The sequence below is a fragment of the Polypterus senegalus genome, chromosome 2 (assembly GCF_016835505.1).
Source record: "Polypterus senegalus isolate Bchr_013 chromosome 2, ASM1683550v1, whole genome shotgun sequence".
Classification (NCBI taxonomy): Eukaryota; Metazoa; Chordata; class Cladistia; order Polypteriformes; family Polypteridae; genus Polypterus; species Polypterus senegalus.
Window position 1 is genome coordinate 97,461,934 of NC_053155.1, and position 25,329 is coordinate 97,487,262.

The 25,329-nt window shown below is 42.1% G+C and overlaps 1 protein-coding gene across 2 annotated transcripts in view; it reads right to left on the minus strand.

The window, feature by feature from the left end:
- The window catches only part of alkbh8 (alkB homolog 8, tRNA methyltransferase), a 72,561-nt gene that overhangs the window by 38,498 nt on the left and 8,734 nt on the right, over nucleotides 1–25,329 (minus strand). For both annotated transcript variants that reach the window (XM_039744200.1, XM_039744201.1), the window contains exons 2-5: nucleotides 21,830–22,064; nucleotides 17,541–17,672; nucleotides 8,287–8,388; nucleotides 6,547–6,651 (exon numbers count right to left, since the gene is read on the minus strand). In XM_039744200.1, the coding sequence (XP_039600134.1) occupies nucleotides 6,547–6,651; nucleotides 8,287–8,388; nucleotides 17,541–17,672; nucleotides 21,830–22,064 (574 nt within the window). The remainder of the gene's footprint in view (nucleotides 1–6,546; nucleotides 6,652–8,286; nucleotides 8,389–17,540; nucleotides 17,673–21,829; nucleotides 22,065–25,329) is intronic.

Sequence of the window (25,329 nt, forward strand, 5' to 3'; positions counted from 1 at the left end):
GGGTGTCAACGGCACCCGGGCACAGACAGGCAGACATCTTGTTTTGCACAAACCACCACACGTTTATTTACACTATTTACAAATTATGGTCACAAAGACCCAGAACAATGGTCACAAAGACCCAATCCACACCGTGCACAGTACCCCAAACAGTCAATAATCCTGGCCACAATGCCTTTCTTCGGGACGCCTCCACTCTCCACTGCTTCGTCCTCCTTCCACCCGACTCCAGCCCTGAATGAAGGGAGACGGCCCCTTTTATAGCTGACCCGGACGAGCACCTGGTGTTCCCGGCAGTCCGTTGGCCGCCCCAGCGTGGCGGAAGTGCCGGCTGTCCTCCCGCTGCTCTCGGGCGCGTTATAAATCTTCCCCCCAGCACTTCCTGGTGTGGCAGGAGTGCTGGGGAAACAAGTCCCCAAGGCATTGGGGCCTCCTGGCGGTGACCACGGGCTCCTACAGGAAAGGCTTCCATGCCCTTGACCCGTGGTCCCCAAAGCAACCGAAGGCGAACCCCCGCGTGATCCAGGCAGGGCTCTGACCCTCTTCCGGTCCCTCCTGGCGCCCCGGCGGGTCATGGCCCCTGGCATCCCTGACAGTGCCCACAGCCAGCGAAGACCACTCGTGGGAAAGAGCGACCCGTCCCGCGAGGGCAGCAGAGTCCCGAAACGGGTCCTACCTGAGGATAGCCGGGGTCCGGCCCCGCACTCCTAGCAGGGACAGGGGCGGAGACACAATCTGAGCACCAACCCATGGTGCATCCCTGTGCCTTGCACAGGTTGTGCTCCCCCCTTTTACCGGCACCCCGGGGCCTCCTCGATCGGCACCCCCTCCGAGACCTCCGCGCCCCTTTGTTCCGAGCCACTCGTTCCCCGTAGGCTCCTCCAGCTGTGAGCGCAGCTGCGCACCGCAGAGAGATCATTCCGCTGGCGGCCCGACATCAGAGGGCTGTTCCGCCACGAGGGTTCCTTCAGCCCGCCGGGTCCGTCCCTACAAAAGAGAACACAGGGCAGAACCGCTGCCAGCACCCAGCTCGTGCCATGCACGGGCGTTCCCCCTCCAATCACCCGGCACTTGCCTGATCGGCACCCTCTCCGCGGCTTCCGTGTCCCTCTCGATGATGGAGGCCGGCACCGCCTGCTCTCTCTCTGCCTGCCTCAGGGATTCCCTCTGCTCCCCCAGAGGGCAGCCAGCCATACGCGTGCACCCAGCAACGCTGTCTCACTATATTGGAGGAAGCAGCACCCAGCCGCAATCCTCCCTTCACTCTTGACGCCTTGACGGTACGCGACTTTGTATTAACAAACACAAGCCCCTTTCCGTCTGCGTCCCTACAGTACAGCGAGGCCGCAGCCAACTCGGGCGGGCTTAGGACCCGGGCACTAAGCAGCCCGTGTCCATTCTCGTCCTCTCGGACTCCCCTCGCCGCGCATACAGCCATTAGCGCCGACACTATTTGTCGGAGGGCTGCTTACTGAAACTGCTCATCGTTATCACAGCCATTTTCGGCAGACCCTCCCAGTTGCTGTCGGAGTCGGCTGTACTCACCAAATCCGCCCGTATCTCTCCGGCTGGAGATTCCAGCGCGCCCGTCCGCTGTCAGTCGAAACTTCCGTAAGGTCGCGGCGCCTTCTTCTCCAGATCCCGCACTGCAGCCCGGAGACTGCGTACTTAACTGTAACACACTCTGCTCTGCAGGCTGAAGGCACGCCCCAGCTCCGTCAGAGCAGCCGCAAGGACAGAAAGTCAACCGACGCTGAGCCTACCTGTACGTCAGCCTCCGGCGCCGGCCACTTCCTGTGGGCCCTCTCCTCTGGCCCAATCGGGTCTCCCCCCGGCCCGTGACGAACGTTCCTTGGTCCCGCCTCTCTTCGGTCATTGGCGGGCACCCAAGACACACCGCCCAACCAGCGTGCCTGTCAGGGGAGGGACATCCGTCCGGCCATCTTGCCTCCCTTTTCTCGGCGTCGATATGCCTGCGGCAGCTCTGTTGTTGCCAGCACTCTTCGAGGCGCAGCGTCTCCTTCTCCGCAGCCTTCGCTGCTGCCGCCCGTGCTGCCAGCGCCCTGCAGACCGGCATCGCCCGCCACCGGCGTGAATCCGGGAAGTCCCTGCCTGAGAAAGAAAAACACGCCCGGCCCTCCTGGGCCGGCTGCCCTAGGCAGGGGACTCACCTTCCCGGACCCGCCCAACCGAGGCTTCTTCCGGCGCCATGCCGCCTCGCGCACACGTATCCTGGGACCCCGGTCCGTATATTAGGTTTCAGGGCTTTTATATCAATTGAACAACTTTGTAGGGAAATTTGAAAAATATTTTTCTGGCAACAGCAAATTGCTCAGTTTTAGCAGCAGTAGGTGGGTTAACCTTGTAAATGCTGAAAAGACACTCACTGGTTTTCCTACTCAGCTATCATACTACAAAAGGGGAGTTTGTTTACATAGCTAACACAATAATCAGTTGAAAACAATTACAGTATGAGCTGGATATAACACAATCACTGGAGGGTTTAGAGAGTTTGTTAAAATCACACACTTTGGGGACATGGAAGAGTCTTATCTTCAATTTAAAAACATAGTATTATGGGAATGCATTTTCCTGTTTAAGATGTGCGTTAAAAATTACATAAGTATCCATTTAACAGTATTTTGCCAAAAATATATGTGTTTTGCAATACATTTTAAGTATGTAGCTGGATAACTGACATGTGGATTAATGAAGGATTATATTTTCCATGAACATTTTGTCATCATTTTCAGTTGTAAAATTATATCATAAACATTTTCCTCTCCATTCTGCATGAAAACATGAGATTCAAAATTTTCTTGCCCATCACTGTAAACTACATGGGGTAAGTAACATATAAAAATATATAATTATTAGATGGACTATTCCTTTAAGGTAGGCAAGTAAGTCAGCCACCCCACCAGAGATACAGGATAACCTATTGTTTAGTTAGTCTCAACAGATGCATAGATTTAATATTTTCCCCTGGTTTATGCTATTGTTTCAAGTACCTGCTCCTTTGTCTGTTGTGTTTTGTTTCAATAAATCCCTTTCTTTTAAATAAATTAGTTTCATTTGGATTTGGGGGTTTGCTCAAGACCATCTAATTCGGGTTACATTTTATAATAATGCAGATAAAAATGGAAGTAACAACTTAATTAAGTTTGCAAGTACCACGTAGCTGAAGTAGCACTGAAATATAGTGATTAGCATCACAACATAATGGACCCAGCATCTTATGTTCAAATCCCATACCAAATTATTGTCCATATGGTAATTACTTGTTTTTGTCTACACGTACTCTGGTTTTCCTCACGCATCCTAAAGACATAAAGTTTATGTTAAACGGCGATTTCAATTTGACATTTCTCTGAAAGGGGGTATAGCTATGTGTGCTGTGGTCTTGCACCCAGTACTGCAGAAATAGGTTCCATCTCCCTGTGACCCTCAATTTGATTAAGTGGGATTGAAAAATGAGATTAAATTTAAGTAGCTGTAATTACATAGTTTTAAAGCAGGCAAAATCATTACTGACAGACCTGGACAGAGTTCGCATGCAAATAGTGTATATAGCAAGTTAAGTTTAATACAAAGAATGTTTTGCACATACAAAGTAAAAACATTATGACATGGTTTTGCAGATAGAATATAAATATAAACAGGACTAGGGTAATTCTGCTTAAATTAATTCAGATTTTAAAACAAAATGCATTTCGGAACATTGTTTAATTTGAAATTAATTAGTTCTAGACTAGGGAATCCCAGACTAATGAAATTAAGGACTAATCACCTTATGTTTTTGAAGCCTGATTAAACTAAACATATGCACATGTTGCTTATCTGAGGATGCTTTGAAAAGCCAGTGTGTGTCAATAAGAACATAAGAACATAAATATTGTGTGGAACTGGAATAAAGTCTGTAACACTACATGATGGGAATAAATGTCTTCTGTGACAGAAATAAGACATAAATAATATATACAGAATACTAATATGATTTCTATTTTGAACTATTGGTACTATTGAATTAAAAAATGAAAACTTCTGGTATAAGCTTGTTTGTATAACTGTTGTTTAGGTCTAACTGGATGAAGATAGGTGTAAACAAGAATCTGTTTTTTTTATATACCAAATGTCACTAAGTGAATACTTGAGTTATAAGCTGACAAGCAACAATGTTGGAGAATTCTTTAGTGGGAGAATGCAACCATTTACTAGACCCCTCAGTATCTGTTATGGAGGGATACTTGATGAGAATAAGAATGAGAAATCCATCAATACAGCCAATCAATGTATGGAAGTTCCCATTTTCATAAAACTCTACCTTGTAGCTGCCCTTGGTTGACGCACTGGAGACATGATATAATTGCCTTTCAGTTTATATGTAACATTGCAAATTTTCTGTTTCACAATGAAAGGTTCCAGATGACAAAAATTTCAAGGCTATCAATATGACAAAAATTTCAAGGCTATCAATACTTGTAAGAAAGGGGGGATAGGCCAGTCTTTAACAAAGTCAGATGAAAGCCTTGGTTTAGGCAAACTAATAATGTCAGCTGCATTTTTTGTACATACAGAAACATTTACAAAAATTGATTCATTAAAATCATTGAGTGGGTTGCCTCTGCCTTTAACCAACCTTCTGTATGATCTTGGTGCTGATCATTCAGGATCATTTAAATATTCCAGGTAATTCACTGTTAAGGTAAACCTGCATGAACATCCACTTAAATAAAGATTAACCGGCCTCCCTTATTTAGTTTTAACTGTACACAAAAAAAAATTAGATTTGTTAAATTCAAAATTAGGGATAATCTTAGACTGTTTTAAATCACAACACAGAAAGGTCAAGTCCAGAGTAAAAGTGATTAAATCAGTGTCACATTATGCAACTTCTAGTCGTGGGGTATGTCAGATTTGATGATTGTAGTCACTGATCTTGTCACTGGACCATTTCAGTTTAAATGACTGAAAATCACCATATTTACTGACTGAGTGCCAACAATGTGCTAGCAGGTTTACAGGTACAGCAAGTTCAGCCGTAGTCTCTGCTCTTTCCTTCCTTTTTTCCATTCCGTTTTAGTATGTAAAACACAAGGCAACAGAAAGACAAGCCTTTTTCTATTTGCAAGGTTCATAACATACATGTTTTTTATTCCTCATTGCTACATTCTATGCACTGTACCTCCATATGAGCATTAAGTGGTTGTCAGCTAAAATGTACACAGAGCCTGTTCCTATCACTAAAGACAAAATAAGTCATGGGCTAGCTGGAGTGAGTTGCTGGATACATCACATTACATAAATGGCATTACAACTGCCTCTGACAACTGAAAATTGCCAGAAATGTCAAGTAATGCGATATTGGCTTTAGTCTAAGATTAAGTTCAATCTGTCTGCAAATTCACCCCATATCTAACTATACACGATGTTAGATATAAAATTACTATTACTAAAATAACAATTGCTAAAAATTGCTGCCGTCTTTGTAGCAGTCTCTCCTACTACTGGGTTGTTACTATGTATTTAGGAAAAATGTGAAATCACCAAAATATTACTTCTAAAATAGTAAAACACACAAAGTAAGCATTAACACAATAAAAATGTATAATAAGAAATTGAATGTGAAACGAGAGGCAGCTGCATCACTCCTCTTGCCTGCTTATCTACTATTTCAAACTTTGTCCTGCAAGCTAAATGGCATCTGCCATTTCTAACTGAACATCTGTAGCGCAAATTTGATAAGACTTTTAACAAACATAGTCATGTACACAAACACCTTGTCATGGTCCAGAAATTAACAAAACTTTGAACTTTCACCTAATATTCTTCTACCTAAGACACAAGATAATGCTACCTAACAAATATTATTGGATATAATGCCTCTAGAATGAGGTAATTGCATGCTTAGCCAGTGACACTTGATCAATAATTTCTTTGGCACTTCTCCCATCTAGTAGGTCACATTCTGGCCATACTACAATTTACAAAAATGTTCTGCAGATACTTTTATAGTCCAAGACCGAATCTTTAGGATGCTTTGAAGTACCACTTTAATAACATTCCAAGGGCACTGACAACTGAGGAAATTATGTATTTTTGTTTTGAGCTATTTTATGTTTAGTGAACATATATTTTATGACAACAATAAAATGATGTCTGTTTATTATATGTTAAATGTAATTAAATTACATATGAAATTTACATTTCAGGCAAATTCATCTACAATGCAGTCATTATAGAAAAGAGTATGCATGATTAAATAAACACTAACCTTACACCTAAGTGAACTGGAAATACATTTTTAAATAAAGTTTATAAGCTAATCTCCAAATTTTTAAAAACAAATTAGATATGGACACCAGTACAGATATATAAATTATCCAATGTCAAATACAGTGTGTGTGTGTGTTTTTATGTAGTGACTTATTAAAAACCATACTAAAGCATCCTGCATGTTAGGTTGCTATAGTTTATTATAAAAGCTGCCCCCTTCTTTAAAAAAATAAATAAAAAATAAAAGTGCATTTAAAAAAGTAATCTTACCTTGGCCAGGTTCATACTGATTTATTGTGAGCTGATCTGGTTTACTTTTCAGATACCCATTTTTCATACATTTATCTATCACATCATCACAGATTGTGGGAAGGCCTGCCAAAGAGTAATCTCCATGTCATCATTTTCAAAATAAAATTAAATAAATAACTTCCTGATTTAAAAATTTTAAAAATTCTTAAGTGGCATGAGTTGTAAAATATAAAACAAAAACATAAAATGTTTGTAAGCAAAACACTGTTTACAGTTATAGTCATGTTGTTCAAAACTTCAACTAACACCAGTGCTGTGTATAAAAATGAAATCCCACACAAGGAAAACAAACATCTTTTGTGGTGTGAACAAATGTATCTTCATTGCTGATAAACAGTCTTGCTTCAGATGATTGACATAAAAAAGAAATAATGGTGGCTACTACACGCAAACACTTGTACAGAGAAACATGATTTTTGTTATTTTTATAGTTTAATAGCAGGTAACAATAATAGCAAGTTTTAAGGCAGCAAAGGATGTCTGGCTAAAGAAACTACAGTGAAACAAAAACAGATGCCAATTATTAGGGTGTCAATTCTTTGTGTATGGCCCCATAACTACAAGTTAGTAGCAGAAGGATGACCCGCATCTACAAACAGTATTCCAATGGATAATGATGAGAATTAACACTCAGAAAAAATAGTTTAAAGAGATCAGGAGATGCATATACCCAAGTATGATAGTGTGAATGTCATGTTGTGTACTAATTCAGTCCAAGTATGTATTTTTTATTTACATGGGAAACTGATGAAGGTCTTACTTGATTTTTCAAAACACCTGCTTAAATACTTGTATTTCAGCAATGTTAATGTTTTATATGGCAGTGTGGTGTGGTGGTTAAGGCTTTGGACTTCAAAACCCTGAGGTTATGGGTTCAAATCCCCCTACTGTCTCTGTGTGACCATGAGCAAGTCACTTGACCTGCCAGCGCTCTAATTGGAAAACCAAAATAAATGTAACCAATCTTATATATAAACATCCACGTGTGAAAGTGTGTGTGTGTCTGTCCGGCCCAGAAGTGCGAGGTGGAGTCTGGGTAAGGGCTCCACCTCCGAGGATACACAAGCGAGGCATCACGTCAGCAAAGCGAAACCTCAGAAGAAAGAGTAACTCACTTAGTGGCTAATACAGAAGCGAGGCGAGCACATCGGCAAAACGGTATCCCTTTTACTTTTCCTCCCACCACTAATACACAAGTGAGGTGAGCGCGCTGGCAAAAGGAAATCTCCAAAGACAGACAGTTGTTTAACCGCTAATGAACAAACGATGCAAGCATGTTGGCAACACGAAACCTCCTAGGAGAGAGATGCCCAAAGTAGTACCTTTTAACCACCTGACATCTCTACATTTCAATTTTTTTTCTGATGATTTCAATAGTTTCTAGGATCCCATGCTTTTTAAAGCATGGGCTTACACAGCTAGTTGTATCATAAATGTCATAAGTCATTATGGTAAGTGTGTCAAAAAAGTAAATGTAAATAAGGTACAAGTCAAAATATATCTAAAGGTGTAAAAATAATCTAGTAAATAAGGGGTCTATTACTTATTAAAATATACATAAACTTTAAAATGTAATTTAAAAGATTCTCAGTGATAATCTGCATAATTTAAAAGGTTTATAATTTCATGCTTTTTATTTCATAAGATGAAAGGGATGCTAACAAAATTCAAAATAAGTGAAAAAAATAAATTCTGTACCTCCTGGTAAAGGTGCACTTAAATCCACATTATTATTATCATAACAAAATTCATAGCCATAGTGCTTCACTTTTCGGTGTTTTAATGACTTCTGAGGTGCAGCTGAAATTAAAAAACACAGCAGGTTTGTAAAGAGAAACCAAGACCAAACATACATGTATGGAGACAAAGAAGGACCTTTGTCTTATTTAAAACATAAAATTCTTAAACGTGCTAAATAATATTTTGGGCCACAGGGTGCCAGAGCCAACCCTAGACGGAGAGTCTGTTCCTCACAGGCTCCACTTATGCATACACATGGTAGCATTTGGCCTATTAAGAATTGCCAAATTACACATATATATTTGGAATGTAGGAGGAAAACTGGAGTATTCCAATAAAAACCCAATGCAATACAGGAAGAACATACAGTACGTGCTCCACACAGAGACATGATTCTGGAATTTGAACCTAACATACTAAATTTGTGAAGTAGCAACCCTAATTGATATGACATTATACTCTAATTTTAAAATGGGTTAATTCAGAAAAGAGTAGTATTCACTATGCAAGCTGCTATCTATAATGGGCAATGAACATCACCCACTATACACCACCATAATTAAGCAGAGGAGTTTGTTTATTGATAGGCTGCCATCACAGAAATGCAATGTAGACAGGTACAAAAGACCTTTTTGTCCCCAGAGCCATTAGACTCTTTAATTCCTCCTAACAGGGGCAGGGGTGAGAGGTGGCTGAGTTCTGGGTCTGATGCTACTTCTCTGCACATAAACTATATTAGCTATGCACTACATCTGATTTCTCACTTCTTGGTCACTACTTTATAAGCTTTTCAGAATGAGTCACTTTAAACAATACCCTGTTAGCTTAAGCCATGTCACTTTATTTCATCATATTTTACTTTAATATTAATTTCACTTTAGTATCTGTCACTTTAATTTTATGTTCCACCTTTCTCTTTAGTAGTATACTACTAGTATAGTATACAATTCCCACTGCACTGGCATTATTGTATGCACCAGCTTGTGATTGCAGTATTTGTATATTTGTATACTAGTTGTTATTTGTATAATGTGTACTTAAATGTTTTTATTTAACTTGGTATTTCTTGGCTATTGATACTTAAATGTCCCTAGAGATCAATAAAGTATCTATCTATCTATCTATCTATGTAGTAGAGTATCTATCTATCTATCTATCTATGTAGTAGAGCTGAGAAACATCAATTATGTATTCTATCTCCATGTTTGACATAGCATATTACCACTCAAAGCAATGTACTGTGAAGAGTTCAAGGTTTCATTCTATAAACTATTAACATCTTCATCACCAGTTTAACAGTCATTTTTTGGGGTTTAGCAATGTTAGCAAGTTTAACAGTCACTTTTCTGGGTTTAGCAATGTTAGCCAGTTACCCTCTAAATCCTTTTCTTCCATTCTCAATGGTCCAGGTCACCCTTTGGGACAAAAGTCATTTTTACATGTCATCTAAAACCATCTCCAACCACATCTTCCTTGACTTCCCTTGGCCCATCGTCCCCTTCAACACCCTCTTCACCTGATCATTCTCAGCCTTACAAGGCATACATACTCCAACCACCTTAGTCTTTTTTCTCATCAGCACAACTTCTATCACCTCCATACTAAGGCTTTCTGTTACCTCAGCATTCAGCTTTCTCTCATTCTGTTACTGTCCTCACATTTATCTGATAATTCTCATCTCTGTTCTTTCCAATTTTGTTTCATGTTCTAAATGTATCATATCAGCCATTTCTCTCTCCCAAACAGCATACAGCTTTCATAAGATTTTCTTTTTTCTTCGGGTAGAATAAAGCCACTGTCAGTACTGCTTGTTGTAAAACTAAAAGAAGCCAGCATCAGTATGAGATAAGATTTTTATATACAACGTACTGTGTGTGTATATCTATTTATTTATAATATATATATATATATATATATATATATATATATATATATATATATATAGTAGTAGATTAGGGTTTTCGCACCCTTGCACCCTCGGACACCACGTCAGACACCAGGTAAAAGTCCAATAATTATTTATTATAATAATTATGTGCACAAAGCACGCTCCTCTCCACAATACTCAATAAACAATCACAAATAACCAATAACAATCCTCCTAACTCCCAGACGCTTAGCCACCCTGCCTCCCAACTCAGCTCCCCGTCTGGGAGCTCCCACAGTCCTTTTATATTCCCTGACCCGAAGTGTTCCCTATCTCCAGTCCATGTGATTCTCAATCACTTCCAAGGTCAGCTAAAAGTTCTTTTCTTCAACCCGGAAGTCCGTCGCTCTTCCTATGACGAACCTCCGGGTCACAGGGCACGAAGAAGCCCTCGGTCCTCCCTGCAGCTCCCTCCTGTGGCCTCCATGGCATCCAGCAGGGCTGTGCATAAAACCACATTGTCCATGATGCCCTGCTGGTCTTCTGGGGACCTCCATGCTGGAAGAAGGGCTCCACCTGGCGGCTTGGGGTATTGGCTGGGATGAACGGACGGCCACATCTTACAATATATATATATATATATATATATATATATATATATATATATATATATATATATAGTGAATGGTAGGGGTCACTGTTGCCAGACACTCAGGACACCAGGTAAAAGCACCAAGAAGTATTTTTAATTGTTTTCTTGACCCAGAAGTGCTTCTGCTCTTCCGTCCATGGGTCAAATGGAGAATTAAAGTTCTTTAATCAGCCCTGAAGTATTTTGGGGCTTCCATCCTCATGACTTCCTAGTAAGGGAAGCACAGCTCCCCCAGTCCTTCCACAGCATCCCCTGGCGGCACCCACCAGGGCTGAGATAGCAAACTCCAAGTCCCAGGATACTCTGTGGGAATCTGGGGCACTGCTATACTCCAAGGGAGCTGCCATCTAGTGTCTTGGGGGAGGTAGTGTCCAAAAGTAGCTGCCTTTCCCAATTTTTCCATTCTCGGGGTGTCCTGGCTGGGTTGAGCTGCCAGCCGTCCCTTAATATATATATATATATATATATATATATATATATATATATATATATATATATATATATATATTGTCACGCACGCGCGAATAGGAGACCGCGGACGGACCTTAAACCACTTCGAAAGACTTTGGCGGCAGGGAGGGGCGGGTACTAACCTTTCTCCTTTAATGTCTTCCAGGAAAGAGGCGGCTCAGCCATCATAAGCCTTCCCGCAGTATGTCTACTTCCGCCCTTCCTCCGCCATCTTTCCTGACGTTAGCAGTCCCATCCTCCCTCACGGTTCCTTCCCAGCATTCCTCCACTTCTGGCTCCTCCCCTATAAAATGGCCGCCGATGCCTCAGAATGGCGCCGTGCATATGAACCTGTTTTTGTGTTTGTATTTTGTCCTGAGTTTTTTGTTGTGGAGAAGTTTACAATATACAGGGCCAGAAAACTTCAAACCTTTATGCTGTTTGCTATTGCATCTTTTACAGTGGCGTAGCCGGCAGGATACTAGTCCGTGCAACATGACAGAAGGACAAGACCTCAACACAGTGCTGCAGGGAATGAACGCCCAGATCCTGGCCCTGCAGCAAGCGCAAGCCGCTACCACCCGCGAGTTGGAGGAAACGAAGTCCAGGTTGGCAGAAGCCCGAAGGGTAAGACCCGATCCGCCTCGTCCAACGCCCCCGCCTCTGGTACCTATGACAGAGGCGGATGACATCGAATCTTACCTGGGCATATTCGAACGGATGGCCACCCGGAGCAGTGGCAGCGGTCCAGTGGCCGTCCATTCTGGAGCCCTACCTGAAGGGACCAGCGCAGCTGGCTTATTACGACCTCCCGAGGAGGAGGCCGCGAGTTATGACCTCCTAAAGCAGGAGATCCTGGCACGCTACGGCATCACGCCGGGCCAGCAGGCGACCAAATGGCGAAGCTAGCAGTTTGACCCGGAGAAGCCGGCCCGTGCACAGGCCTTCGACTTCTGGGGGAAGATGGGACGCTGGTTATGGCCCGAAGGTCCCCAAGCCTGGAAGGTCGTGGAGCAGGTGGCCTGTGAGGGCTTGGTGAACGCCTTGCCAAGCTCCCTTGCCCAGCAGGTCCGGCGCCACCCCTATAAGGATATGCCAGGCCTCCTGGAAGTCCTGGAGCGTCAGCTCGCGGTCTACCAAGCCGGGGGGTCGGAAAGGCACGCTCGTGGGAACCGACAGGGACGGGCGGCCACCCCGAGCCCTCTCGACGGCCGCTGCGGAAGCACCGCAAAGGCCCAAAGAAAAGCCGGCTTCCCCTCGCTGTTACAAGTGCGGCGATACCGGCCATCTACTGCCGACCTGTCCCCTCAACACCCCCTCGGAGCCGATGGACTGCACCTGGGCCACCGTGGAAAGGTACTGTACTCCGTCGCACCCGCTGGCAAGTCCAAACACGGGAGTGGTGTTATTGAACGGGCACTCGGTGGTGGCTTTATTTGACTGCGGCAGCAACATTGCCATTGTTGCTCGCCATTACGTATTACCACAAAAGTGGCTTACGCAGCATTTGCAAGTCACTTGTGTGCATGGGGAGACCAAGTCTTACCATTCCGCCTGCTGTTACATCACGTGGAAGGGGCAGGTATCCAACTTGACGGTCGCGGTGTTGCCCGAACCCCCCTATCCAGTAATTTTGGGACAAGACTGGTCGCACAGAAAACGCGGTAAGACGAACACCGCTCCCGGGGCCTCACTAGGTCTAGTGATGAGGGGACGAGGCACCCCTCCTACGGTCTCCACGCCGTGCTCTGGGGCAGGCCCTAGTGATGCAGGCCCATCGGGGGACGTTTCTCAGGCGACGGACCCTGACCCGGAAGTATCCGCCGGAGAAGGGACAAGCCAGGGAACACTTCCGCCAACCCGCTCACAAGACCCCCTGAGCAATTTGGACCATCAATTTCGGTCCACGCCTGCCTCATTTAAAAGGGAGCAGTGGAATGACAATTCCCTGCGGTTTGCCCGGAATGCGATTGTTCTTCCAGGCAGCTCACAAGCTGACGGTTCCATGCCACGTGAGCCCTTCTTTGTGCTGGAGAATGATCTGTTGTATCGGGTGGCAACCCACGAGGGTGAGGTGCGGAAATTGCTGCTAGTGCCACGTAACTTCCGGCGGGAGGTATGTGAACTAGCTCACGCTCACCTCCTAGGCGCCCACCTCGGGGCCGAAAAAACATTGGAGAGAATCAAGCTCCGCTTTTACTGGCCTGGGATCAACGACGAGGTCCGCCGTTTCTGTCAATCCTGTCCGGAATGTCAGATTCGCCAGATTCCTAGGAGGGACCGCCGCTCCTCTCGTCCCAATACCCTGATAGAAATCCCGTTTGACAGAATAGGGGTGGATTTAGTAGGACCCCTGGAACCCTCTAACCGTGGCCATAAATACATATTGGTCATGGTGGATTACGCGACCCGATACCCAGAGGCAGTTCCCCAGCTCTGCTAATACCAAGAATATCGCACGGGAATTAGTCAACTTATTTTCTAGAATGGGTATCCCCAAAGAAGTCCTCACGGACCAGGGTACTCCCTTCACCTCAGATACGTTCAGGGAGGTTGCCAGATTACTGCGAATAAAGCACCTGAAGACGTCTGTCTACCACCCCCAAACAGACGGGTTGGTGGAGCGCTTTAACCAGATGCTTAAACAGATGCTCCGCAAGGTAGTCAGCGCCGATGGCAGGAACTGGGACCAGCTCCTACCGCTTGTGCTTTTTGCCTACCGGGAGGTGCCCCAGGCCTCTACGGGTTTCTCCCCTTTTGAATTATTGTACGGGCGACAACCCCGGGGACTTAGACATACTAAAAGAGGGCTGGGAGGCTGAGGCCCTTCCCTCCTCCAATATATTGGAGTATGTGGCGCAACTACGCGACAGGCTCGCTAAAATCAGGCCACTCCTAAAGGACCACGTGACTCGTGCGCAGGCCTGGTGTTACAACCGCAACTCCGTCCTCCGGGAGTTCCGCCCGTGGGATCGAGTGATGGTGCTCGCGCCTACCTCCCACTCCAAGTTGCTAGCTCACTGGCAGGGGCCATACGAGGTTAAGGAAAGAAAGGGGCTCGTCGACTATTTAGTTAAACAACTTAATCGTAGACTGAGCGAGAGGATCTACCATGTCAATTTGTTAAAACCTTGGAAGGACAGGGAGGAGTCTCCCGACACTCATAGATCCCTCTCCCTATTCGCTAGCACGTCTGCCCTTAACCTCGGTGACGAGCTGACACCCTTACAGCGGCGAGAGATAACCCAGGCTATCCACGCCATCCCCGAAGTAGTAAGCGAGTCACCAGGCCGGACCTCGCTGATTGCGCATGATATAGTCACGGACCCCGGAGTAATCATCCGGGAGAGGCCCTATAGACTCCCGGAGGCAAAACGCGCTGAAGTGGAACTGGAGGTGCAACGAATGTTGGATATGGACATTACTGAGGAAAGCCATAGCCCCTGGTCCAGTCCAATCGTCCTCATTTCCAAGCCGGACGGCTCCTGGAGGTTCTGCAATGACTTTAGACGTCTGAACCAGGTCTCGAAGTTCGACGCCTACCTGATGCCCCGCATCGACGACCTACTTGAGCGGCTGGGTGCGGCTCGATACTTGACTACCCTTGACATGACAAAAGGGTATTGGCAAATTCCCTTAACGGCATCTGCAAAAGAAAAAACGGCCTTTAGTACCCCTAGTGGACATTGGCAATACAAGGTCCTCCCATTTGGGCTGCACGGGGCCCCAGCGACCTTTCAATGTCTGGTGGATAGAGTGCTGAAGCCCCACCAGTCCTATAGTGCCGCCTACCTGGATGACGTCGTCATCTATTCCGGCACCTGGGAAGAGCATCTATTGCAGGTCTCTGCTGTCCTCGCGACACTGGCTAAGGCCGGCCTCCGCATCAACCCCCGTAAGTGTTTCTTTGGCTTAAAGGAGGCCAAGTATTTAGGCTACCTTGTGGGACCAGGACAGGTGAGACCCCAATCTTCCAAAGTCAAAGACATCCTGGAATGGCCCCGTCCGAATACCAAGAGACAGGTGCAGGCTTTCTTGGGGCTGATGGGGTATTACCGCCGGTTCGTACCCCGTTTCTCCGAAAGGGCAGCACCCTTGACTAATTTAACAAAGAAGGGCGCTCCCCTACATGTGGTGTGGAACGACAAAGGCGGAACACGCATTCAGTGACCCTAAAAGGCCCTAACGTCGGCACCTGTACTAAGGACCCTGATTTTGGGCTGCCTTTTATCCTCCAGACCGGACGCGGACACAGGCCTGGGTGCTGTGTTGAGCCAAAGCGTCGATGGTGTCGAACACCCCGTGATGTACCTAAGCCGGAAACTGCTGGACCGAGAGACCAGGTATGCGGCAGTGGAGAGGGAAGCCCTGGCCATTAAGTGGGCGGTAACTTATCTCCGGTACTACCTGTTGGGTCGCGAATTCACTCTAGTGACTGATCACGCTGCGCTTCAGTGGATGTCCCTACACAAAGAGTCGAATCTGCGGGTCACCAGGTGGTTTCTGGACTTGCAGCCCTATAAGTTCACGGTCACTTATCGTCGCGGCGGTCTTCATGCCAATGCCGATGCCCTCTCTCGCATCCACGACCTCTCGGCTAGGTCCGCCCGACCTGACGGTCTTGGGCTGAGGGGGGGGTCGTGTCACGCACGTGCGAATAGGAGACCGCGGACGGACCTTAAACCGCTTCGAAAGACGTTCGCCCGGCAGGGAGTGGCGGGGTACTAACCTTTCTCCTTTAATGTCTTCCAGGAAAAGAGGCGCTCCGCCATCATAAGCCTTCCCAGTACGTCTACTTCCACCCTTCCTCCGCCATCTTTCCTGACGTCAGCAGTCCCATCCTCCCTCACGGTTCCTTCCCAGCATTCCTCCACTTCTGGCTCCTCCCCTATAAAATGGCCGCCGACGCCTCAGAATGGCGTCGCGCATATGAACCTGTTTTTGTGTTTGTATTTTGACCTGAGTTTTTTGTTGTGGAGCAGTTACAATATACGGGGCCGGAAAACCCCAAACCTTTATGCTGTTTGCTATTGCATCTTTTACAATATATATATATATATATATATATATATATATATATATATATTGTGGTATATACTTCGAATTCTAAACACTAATATTGGACTTCATGCTTTACAAAATATTTTTTCTGCTAATAATTTTTCTGCTACCCATCATACCCCTTTTCCCACAAGTGTTTTGAAGAGATTTTTCCCCACCACCCTTTTCCATCAACCATGAACAAATTTACAGAAAAAAAATCTTTTTTTTTTATAGTTTTACTCAAGATATGCAACCTGCAGTACACCATGTCAGTAAATCATTTAATAAAAACTGATATTGAACTTATCCTGTATATATCTTCCACCATTATATCATTTCTGAACAACATAACATAATAACAATGATCTAGGAGTAAAAATGTCAAAGCTACTCATTCACACAGTTATCTTACCAACAGCAATTTCTATTCTAGATTCATTTAAAACTCTTTTCTACAGTTCCTCAGAGTATGGTGTAACTATAAAAGGTAAAACAGGCTTCCATAATGAAGTACCAAGGATGGAAAGTAGTTCATTACTGATGAATATTCTGCTTGCTTTGCTAAACAATGCCCCAGTGAACCACTCTCTTCTAAAAGTATTAACATTTTTTGCACTTCACAGAATTGTTCTTTGATAGAAATTCTTCTTGTTTTTTTTTTTTTTTAAACCTACTCATAATCTTCTCATGCTGACCACCTAGCAAATGTAAACATCTATTATTTACTGTGTTTTATTTCTTTGACTAAAGGATTTAAGATCTCCCTAAGCCTACTGTAGCACATTTCACTTACCTTGTTCATGAAACACTGATCTATCTGCTTCTCGGTATACCAAGCAAGGAAAATATTACTATCTAAATTTATTCTTAAACTTAAATACATATTCTTAAAGGGCAAAGCAACTGATTAATCCTTAATTCTCAAAATGTATCTATTTATATAACTGTCTTTCCCCCTTAGTGCTTCTTTGTCTTTTCTTTCAATGCCATGAAATTTATTTGCTATCTGGACTCTCCATCTCAGACACACAACGTGTAAGAGATTTATGAACAAACGTTTATAATGCTATGTATTTTTATCATTTTGCTGTTTTCCTTATATCATTGCATCATTAGGCTTTAAAAAAAGACAACAGAAATACAGTACTTTGGCTCCTCTTTAAAATGCACCAAACCATAACCACATTAAATGCTACTTACTTTTTGTATCTTGAGTATCAGTGTTCAGTGCCATCAAGTGTAAGAGCTCCTGTTCATACTCCAGTGACACAAAATCCTCTACAACCAGCAAATCAGGAGGAAGACTTTGAGTAGAATGTTCTTTAAAATCAACTGCAAAGACATTTGGAATAAATTTTCAAAATGAACCACTTACAACATAGTCATTGTAGATTGCATGCTAAATTAATATTTAAATAACAATTTTCACTGAATAAACAGTCCATTTTATCACAATATTCAGTTTACTGTCCAAATGAAACACTTGTAAACAGGATGCAGCCTAATGTATATGGCATTAACATTAAGGAAAAACATATAATTTTTGTGTCACTACTTATGAATTCATGTTAAAACTGGTGTTCCTCTCTCCACCTACATATACTGTAAGATTTAACATACTATTTTATAAATTAGAGTTCAACAGTTTCTATTATCACCACGCTTGCAAACTAAATACAGAACTCTAGACAAAAAAACATATATATGTATATATACACATATATATATATATATATATATTATATATCACACACACAAAGAAGAAAAACACTAGGATGAAGATTAGCAATGCCAAGTTAAAGTTGGTCATAAACTGCAGAAGACAGAAAATTAACAGCATGTAAAAATCTTGTATTCACTTACCATTAAGAGAGCAGAAACATAGGAACACAAGAGGTTCCTATTCAAACCTGAAAAGAATTTTTAAACTTTTATCTAAAAAAAAACCTTCAACCTGTTCTATAGTTTATTTTGATGTGCTACATGGAAGCTGAATACACAAAATTTTCTTTACAAATGAATTGCAAGGAAAGACATTATAAAAATTTAATTAAATTAAAATGTGCATAATTTTTTGTATTCTTCTCTAATTGTACACTGCTACATTTAAGCAAAATGTAATTTTTGTTTCAGAATGTGCTGGGTTTTAAATTTTATAAAAACTGTTCAGTTTAAAAAAATTAAACTGACATAAAATTTTGCATGCACATGTAAAGGACTACTAATTCCAATCCACTGAAAAATTCACATACAGTATAAATTACAAGCATGGGCTGAGATTAGATTAGATTAGCTAGATAGATTAGATAGATAGATAGATACTGTATCTAGGGGGAATTTGGCTTTTTACAGAAGTTCTTTAAATAAATAACTTGATAAATAAACAAACAGGGGGTCCAGAGTGCATCCTATAACTGAGCTTGCCATATTGATGGAGCCATAATGACTATCAATATGTTTGGAGGAAAAGGGTGAGGACTGAAAGCTAAAGAGCACCATCAATACAGGCAAACATGGGGGTGGGAGCATCATGTTGTGGTGGTGCTTTGCTGCAGGAGGAACTGGTGCACTTCATAAAATTCATGGCATCATGAGGAAGGAAAATGATGTAGATACACTGCAGCAGTATCTCAACAGCTCAGCAAGGAAGTTGAAGCTCAGTCACAAATGGACAATGACCCCAAGCATACCTCCAAAGTTGAGGCAAAATGGCTTAAGGACAACAAGGGCAAGGTATTGGAGTGGCCACCATAAAGCCTTAATCTCAATCTGATTGAAAATTTTGGGCAGAACTAAAAAAACATGTGCGAGCAACGTCTATAAACCTGTCCCAGTTACACCAGTTCTGTCTGGAGAAATGGGCTACTATTCCAGCAACTTGTTGTAAGAAGCTTGTGGAAGGCTACACAAAACGTTTGGCTCAAGTTAAAGGTAATGCTACTGAATATTAACAAAGTGTATGTAAACCTGTGACTCATGGGAATTGTGACTTTTACTGATATAGTCAATAAAAAGTTACATAATCTGTCTTTGAACACTGCTGGAAAAAATTACTTTTGTCCTGCACAAAGAAGATGTTTTAAATAAATCAAATTTATAGTTTGTTAGTATAAAATTGGTGGAGAGGTTATGAAGAGAGTTTCAAAGAATTCACCCTAGTGTATGTACACCTTTGACTTCAATTTTATATCCACCTCTTGAATAGTGACCAGATATAGAAGCTATTTGGTGTGGCAAAACTCAATTAACCAGTTCCTTGGTTTTATTGATGTTTATTGCACCAAGAAACAAACTTCTCCACCTGACTCCTATACTCTGTCTCCTCCCCTTTATTAATACACCCAATAAGTGCAGAGTCATCTGAGAATTTCTGCAAGTGACATGACCTGGTGTTATATTTATATTCAGATGTGTACGGAGTAAAGAGAAAAGGAGAAAGGACTGTTCCTTCTGGTGCTCCAGTGTTGCTCACATTTTTATCAGAACCTCTGTTCTTGAGTCTCATAAACTGTTGTCTGCCCCACAGATAGTCCATTATCCAGGACATGATAGTCTCATCCACCTAAATATCTCCAAATTTACCAATTAACAGGGACTGCTGGATGGTACTGAAGGCACTGGGGAAATAAAAAAAAACAATCTTCACAGTGCTGCCAGCTTTCTCCAGGTGAGAATAAGCCTTGTGGAGCAGACAGGAATTTGCATCCTCCACTCCAATCTTTGTCCAATAGCCAATCTGCAGTGAGTCCAGGTGGAATAAACAAGAGGACTCATGCAATGGTAATAATAATACATTTTATTTATATAACACCTTTCCCAGGACCAGCCTCTAAAAGGTTTTCATGATGTGAGACACAAGTGCCACTGGTCTGGATCAGTTAGGTGAACAGTCTTCTGCCTACTTAGGAACAGAAACAATGCTGGATATTTTCCACATCAGTGGTACTTTCTGGAGCCTTAGGGACAGACTGAACAAGTGACAGAGGGCATCAAAAAGTTGGTCAACAAGGGGCTTAAGAACTCAAGGACTGACTACATCAGGTCCCACAGCTTTTCCTGTGTGTAACTTCCTCATTTGTCTCCTTACCTACTCTTCAATTTTGGGCAGATCACACTGATGGCTAGGTGGATTCATCACTGGTAGGAGTTGCTGGTGTAGTAAGGATCGTGTTGGGAGATTGGTCATTGAAAAAAAGGTGGCTGTGGAAAATCTGTTTAAAAATTAGATCAGGGCATTAGCTTTGTCCACATACACTCTAGCACCAGATACCACTGGGATGACAAAGAAGTTAATACAGTCTGTGATGCAGTGGCTCAGTCCCTCAATATTGTGCCCATGTGAATCGCACATCATTTCCCAGTCTGTCATTTGGAAACCATCATTCAGAGCCATTTCAGCCTTCAGGCTCAACTTCCTTACTATTCTGGTGGTAAAAGGATACTGTCTAATAACAGGTGTGTAGCCTGGAATAAGATTAATCAGATTGTGGTCAATTTGCCTAAAGGTGCCAGTAGTTTACATTTAAAGGCATCTTTACCATTTGAATACAGCAGGTACAGCTTGTTATTTCATCTAGTATATGAAAAAAATATGAAACATGAATATGAAAGAAAAAATTAAAATACAGCAGGCCATCCAACTCAAAGGAGAACTCTTCAGCAATCAATGAGTAACCAAAGGCTTGAGAGATGATTCATACTTCACTGGGTGGAAACTTATGTATCATCCAAACACAATGATGTTGGCTGGAACAGCCCTAAGGTACTGTACATAAATCTGTCCTTAAAGTTTGGAACGATCTGCCAACAATTACAAATGATGACATTCTGTTTGCCTCAGGATTCAAAACAAAGCTGATTATCGTATAGTATGTTAATCTGTTGTAGCAGTGCAAAAAATGTAATCTTTGCCTTCAGTCTGTGTATTTAGTTTATCATAATCATAAACTTTTGTCTACTAAGTTTCCTGGCTTAAAATATACTTTGACTCGCATTTGCAATAAAAATACCAACTTCTACTGGACAGAGGCTATTTCTTCTTAAGGAGTTGCAGTGTTTTGTCAAATAAATCGCAAAGTTCCTGCTGCTACCTGTTGTTACTAGTTATCACTACAGTCTTTAGATTGAGTCAAGTGACTGCCTGGCTTAAGTCTAGGATTTTTATTTCATGCTGGAAATGTTTATCCACAGGTCTTCGTCATTCCCTATGATTCACACTGTACAATACAAAAGTTATTTTCTTCCTTACCTTTAATGCCAATCCTTGTGAATGAGCTGTATATTTACAACTTGTTCATTTTCTGCATTACAGAAAGCATTCCCAAAATAAGAACTATTTTAAATTATTGTTCACACTACCCTTCAGCACTAAACAGGAAACTAAATTTGTTTAAGATGAGTAGGGGCTCCCCGAGGTTGTGATCTTACAAATGTAACACTAATTAAGAGTGCAGTATTATCTTTGCCTTCATTAAAAGCTGAAAACTCACCTTTATCCACAAAGTTTACGTATAAGGTGACTGGCTGGCCTTCTGCTTGAAGTTTGCATCCATTAAGTGTTAAAAATGCCATCTTTGCATCTTCAAACGAGTCATACTTTACAAAAGCATAAGGTTTGTTTGGAGGCATAAGAAGACAAAGCACTGATCCAAATCCCTTCAACATATCAAGGAGGCGCTCTCTGCTCACACCATTTCCAAGACCTCCATTTGCTATGACCAGGCTCTGAAAAATAATGGAAAATGTAATAATACTAGGTGATAATTTGCATTAAGCTGCTCTTCCTAGTCCTATATACATACGTTTTTTAGATGTTTCGTAGATTTAGGGAAAGTTTATGATCAAGTACAGAAGGTTTACTTGTAGGATGTGCTACCAGAATAGGATAATTCAGTATTTCTGTTTCATGCTAAGCTTTGTATTAATAGAGAAAGAAATAGAGAAATTTTATTTTAAGAATACGCCTGTTAATGACATATATGTTCAGAGATTTTTTAGGTAAAGAACACAGAAATTTGGGGTAAGGTACTTATACTCACTAATCACGGCACCAGAAAGTGACGTGTTGCATATTGATTATTAACAATTTCACTGTACTATCTGCATGTGACAATATTGATCAAGTAAACTTTATAGAAAAGAAACCAAAACTATGACAATTGTAGTGACTGTACTAAATGGCAACTGCTAAAAAACATATAACAGCCAAAGTCAAAACCAGGAAATCAAAAATTGAGATAAAGAAGCTCAGAGTATGAAACCAAAAATCACAGTCAGGGCACATCAAGACTGTCAAAAACCAGTAAATGCAAACTAAGCCAAGTACGCAAGGCAAAGGTTGAGATCATAAAGGACAGTAAAAGAGTTGTAACCAGAAACCAATGGTAATGCAGACAAACCAACACTAGGGTTTTTGTGTTGATTCCAAACATGGGAACATTAGGATGTGTACAAATCACACACTCCCGACCACCCTGCCTACCAACAGCACGTGAACCATTAAAACAACTGTCTAATAATGTCAGCAACCACTAGAAAAATAAAATAGCGCCACAGGAGAATTTAAGACGTTTCATGTGCCTACTCAGATGGACCGCCTCAAACTGGGACCAGAGTGCTACCATGCAGCAGGCGATGCCTCAGCACCACACCAGTTCTGATCCCCAACAGACCTGACACCCTTGGGTTTCCAACAGTTTCGACTCTTCTGGGGATGGGGCTCCCAAGGGCTTTCCCCCAACCCCTTCATGATGCAAGCAGCATTCCTATGGGTGGCTACAGCAGAGCTACTCCTGCAGAGAGTAAAAAGGAGTCCTTTCTGTTGTCTCACATCAGTATGAAGTTATTTCCGGAGGGTGGGACTGGACCATGTGTCTGCCTGGGGGTTTGCCAACTGAGATCCCAAGCTGTTTCGTCATGTGGCGGGGGCGGCAATGCACTGTACCAGTGCATGCTCCCCAACTTTAATGTAACTATTAAATTGATTGCTCTCCAAAATTTAATACAGCAGCCAACCCTGAATATAGGTATGATGCCAAACCTTCATAGGACCCTTACAACAAAGCCACACTCACAACTAACTGGCCATTTATCTCAAGTCTTGGAAGCTGAAGAAAATATATCTGTAGTAACTCCCAAATTCCAGACATGTAGGAACTAACCAGTATGAATTAATTCTAACATCAGGCATTGTACATGGTTTACAGAATTCTACACTTTCCATTGGAGTTTACTAAAATATTACTTTTATATTGACATACACAGTCCCAAGGCTTTTACACTAAGACTGAGTAACAGTTTTTTTTTTTTTAAGTACACTTTCAGCTACTGTTAAACTGTTTTCTGCTGCCCCAGGTTTTCTGCACTCTGCTTCATCTTACACCACTCCATAATTTTTAGTTCCTACTTTTGTAGGGAGATGCTACAACACAAGCAACTATAATAGTTTAAGAACTAGCTTCAGCAAGTGGGCTTTCTGCTGTATTATTCAAGCTATTAAGGACATCCAGACAATGATGACTTCTGGCAAATCAAATTAATGACAGCAGACTAGAATCCAAACTCAAAATATATACTTTAAAGAAATCTTATTTTAGATCCAAATAATCTCTCTTTCTCGTGACAACCATAACAAAATACAAAAGGACACTGAAAAATATTGTATATCCTAGATAAACAAAAATGACCTTACTGTTGTGGCAGACTCATTTAGCTCTAAAAGCCTTTAATAAATGAATCTAAAAACATAAAAAGGCAATGTGAAATTAATCCAGCACAGTTTGTGCCAAAATCAATACTATTTAACTAATGGCAGCAAAGCATTAAGGCTGAAACTAAAGTCTGATCAGACTGTGAATAAATCTCTAGGTATTAATGCTAAAAAATGAACAGTTAATGTAAATCTGTGCTTTGTGGGCTCTCATAAATATCTATCTGACATAACGCTTTATTTAAATATATTTTACTTGTCCTTAGACTTGTACATTTATCACAATTAACAGCAGATATCTAGAGGATATCACAATGCATACAGAACAGAGGAACCAGAAAAACCTACTCCATAACACAGCTGAAGATGCTCTTATCCACCTTAATAAAAGGACAAGTGTCCGTGTATCTGTGTGTCTGTCCATTTGCTATGTCTCTATTATTTCAACTGATGGCACATCTCAAACATTTGTGGAATAAAATGCATTACATTTGTCATTCCAACAGATATTACATCACAAACATTTGTTGTAAGGAATTTTATTACTATGAATGTTTGAGATGTGCCATTTATTGGAATGACAAATGCAATGCACTTTACTACTACAAACCCCATTTCCAAAAACGTTGGGACACTTTCTAAAAATGCAATAAAAACTAAAATCTGTAATTTGGTAATTAACTTGAACCTTTATTTAACAGGCAAAAGGACAAAGAAAACATTTTCAGTGTTTTCACTGACAAACTTAATTCTACTGTACTTGTTAAACATAAAACAAATTTAGAAATTGATGCCTGCAACACACTCCATAAAGTTGGGACCTACAGGCAAGTTTACCATTGGGCCACATCCCCTTTTTCTTTGAATTACACTTCTTAATCATTTGGGAAATTAAGAAACTAATTGTTGCAGTTTTTCAAGTGGAAATTTTGCTCATTCTTGCCATACACAAGACTTGAGCTGCTCAACAGTCCGTGGTCACAATTGTCTGATTCTCCTCTTCAAGATGTGCAAGACATTTTCAATAGGAGACAGATCTAGACTGCAGGCAGGCCAGTCAAGCACAAAGACTCCATGTCTACATAGCCACACTTTTGTAATTTGTGCAGAATGAGGCCTGGCATTGTGCTGCTGAAACATACATGCAGTTCCTGGGAAAAGATGTCTTCTTAACACAGGCATATGTCTCTCTAAAATGTTCTGCACAAATTTGATGTATGGCTTCCTCTTTGCATAATACAGCTTCAGGGAGCATGTTTTGATGCAGCAATGGATTGTGTT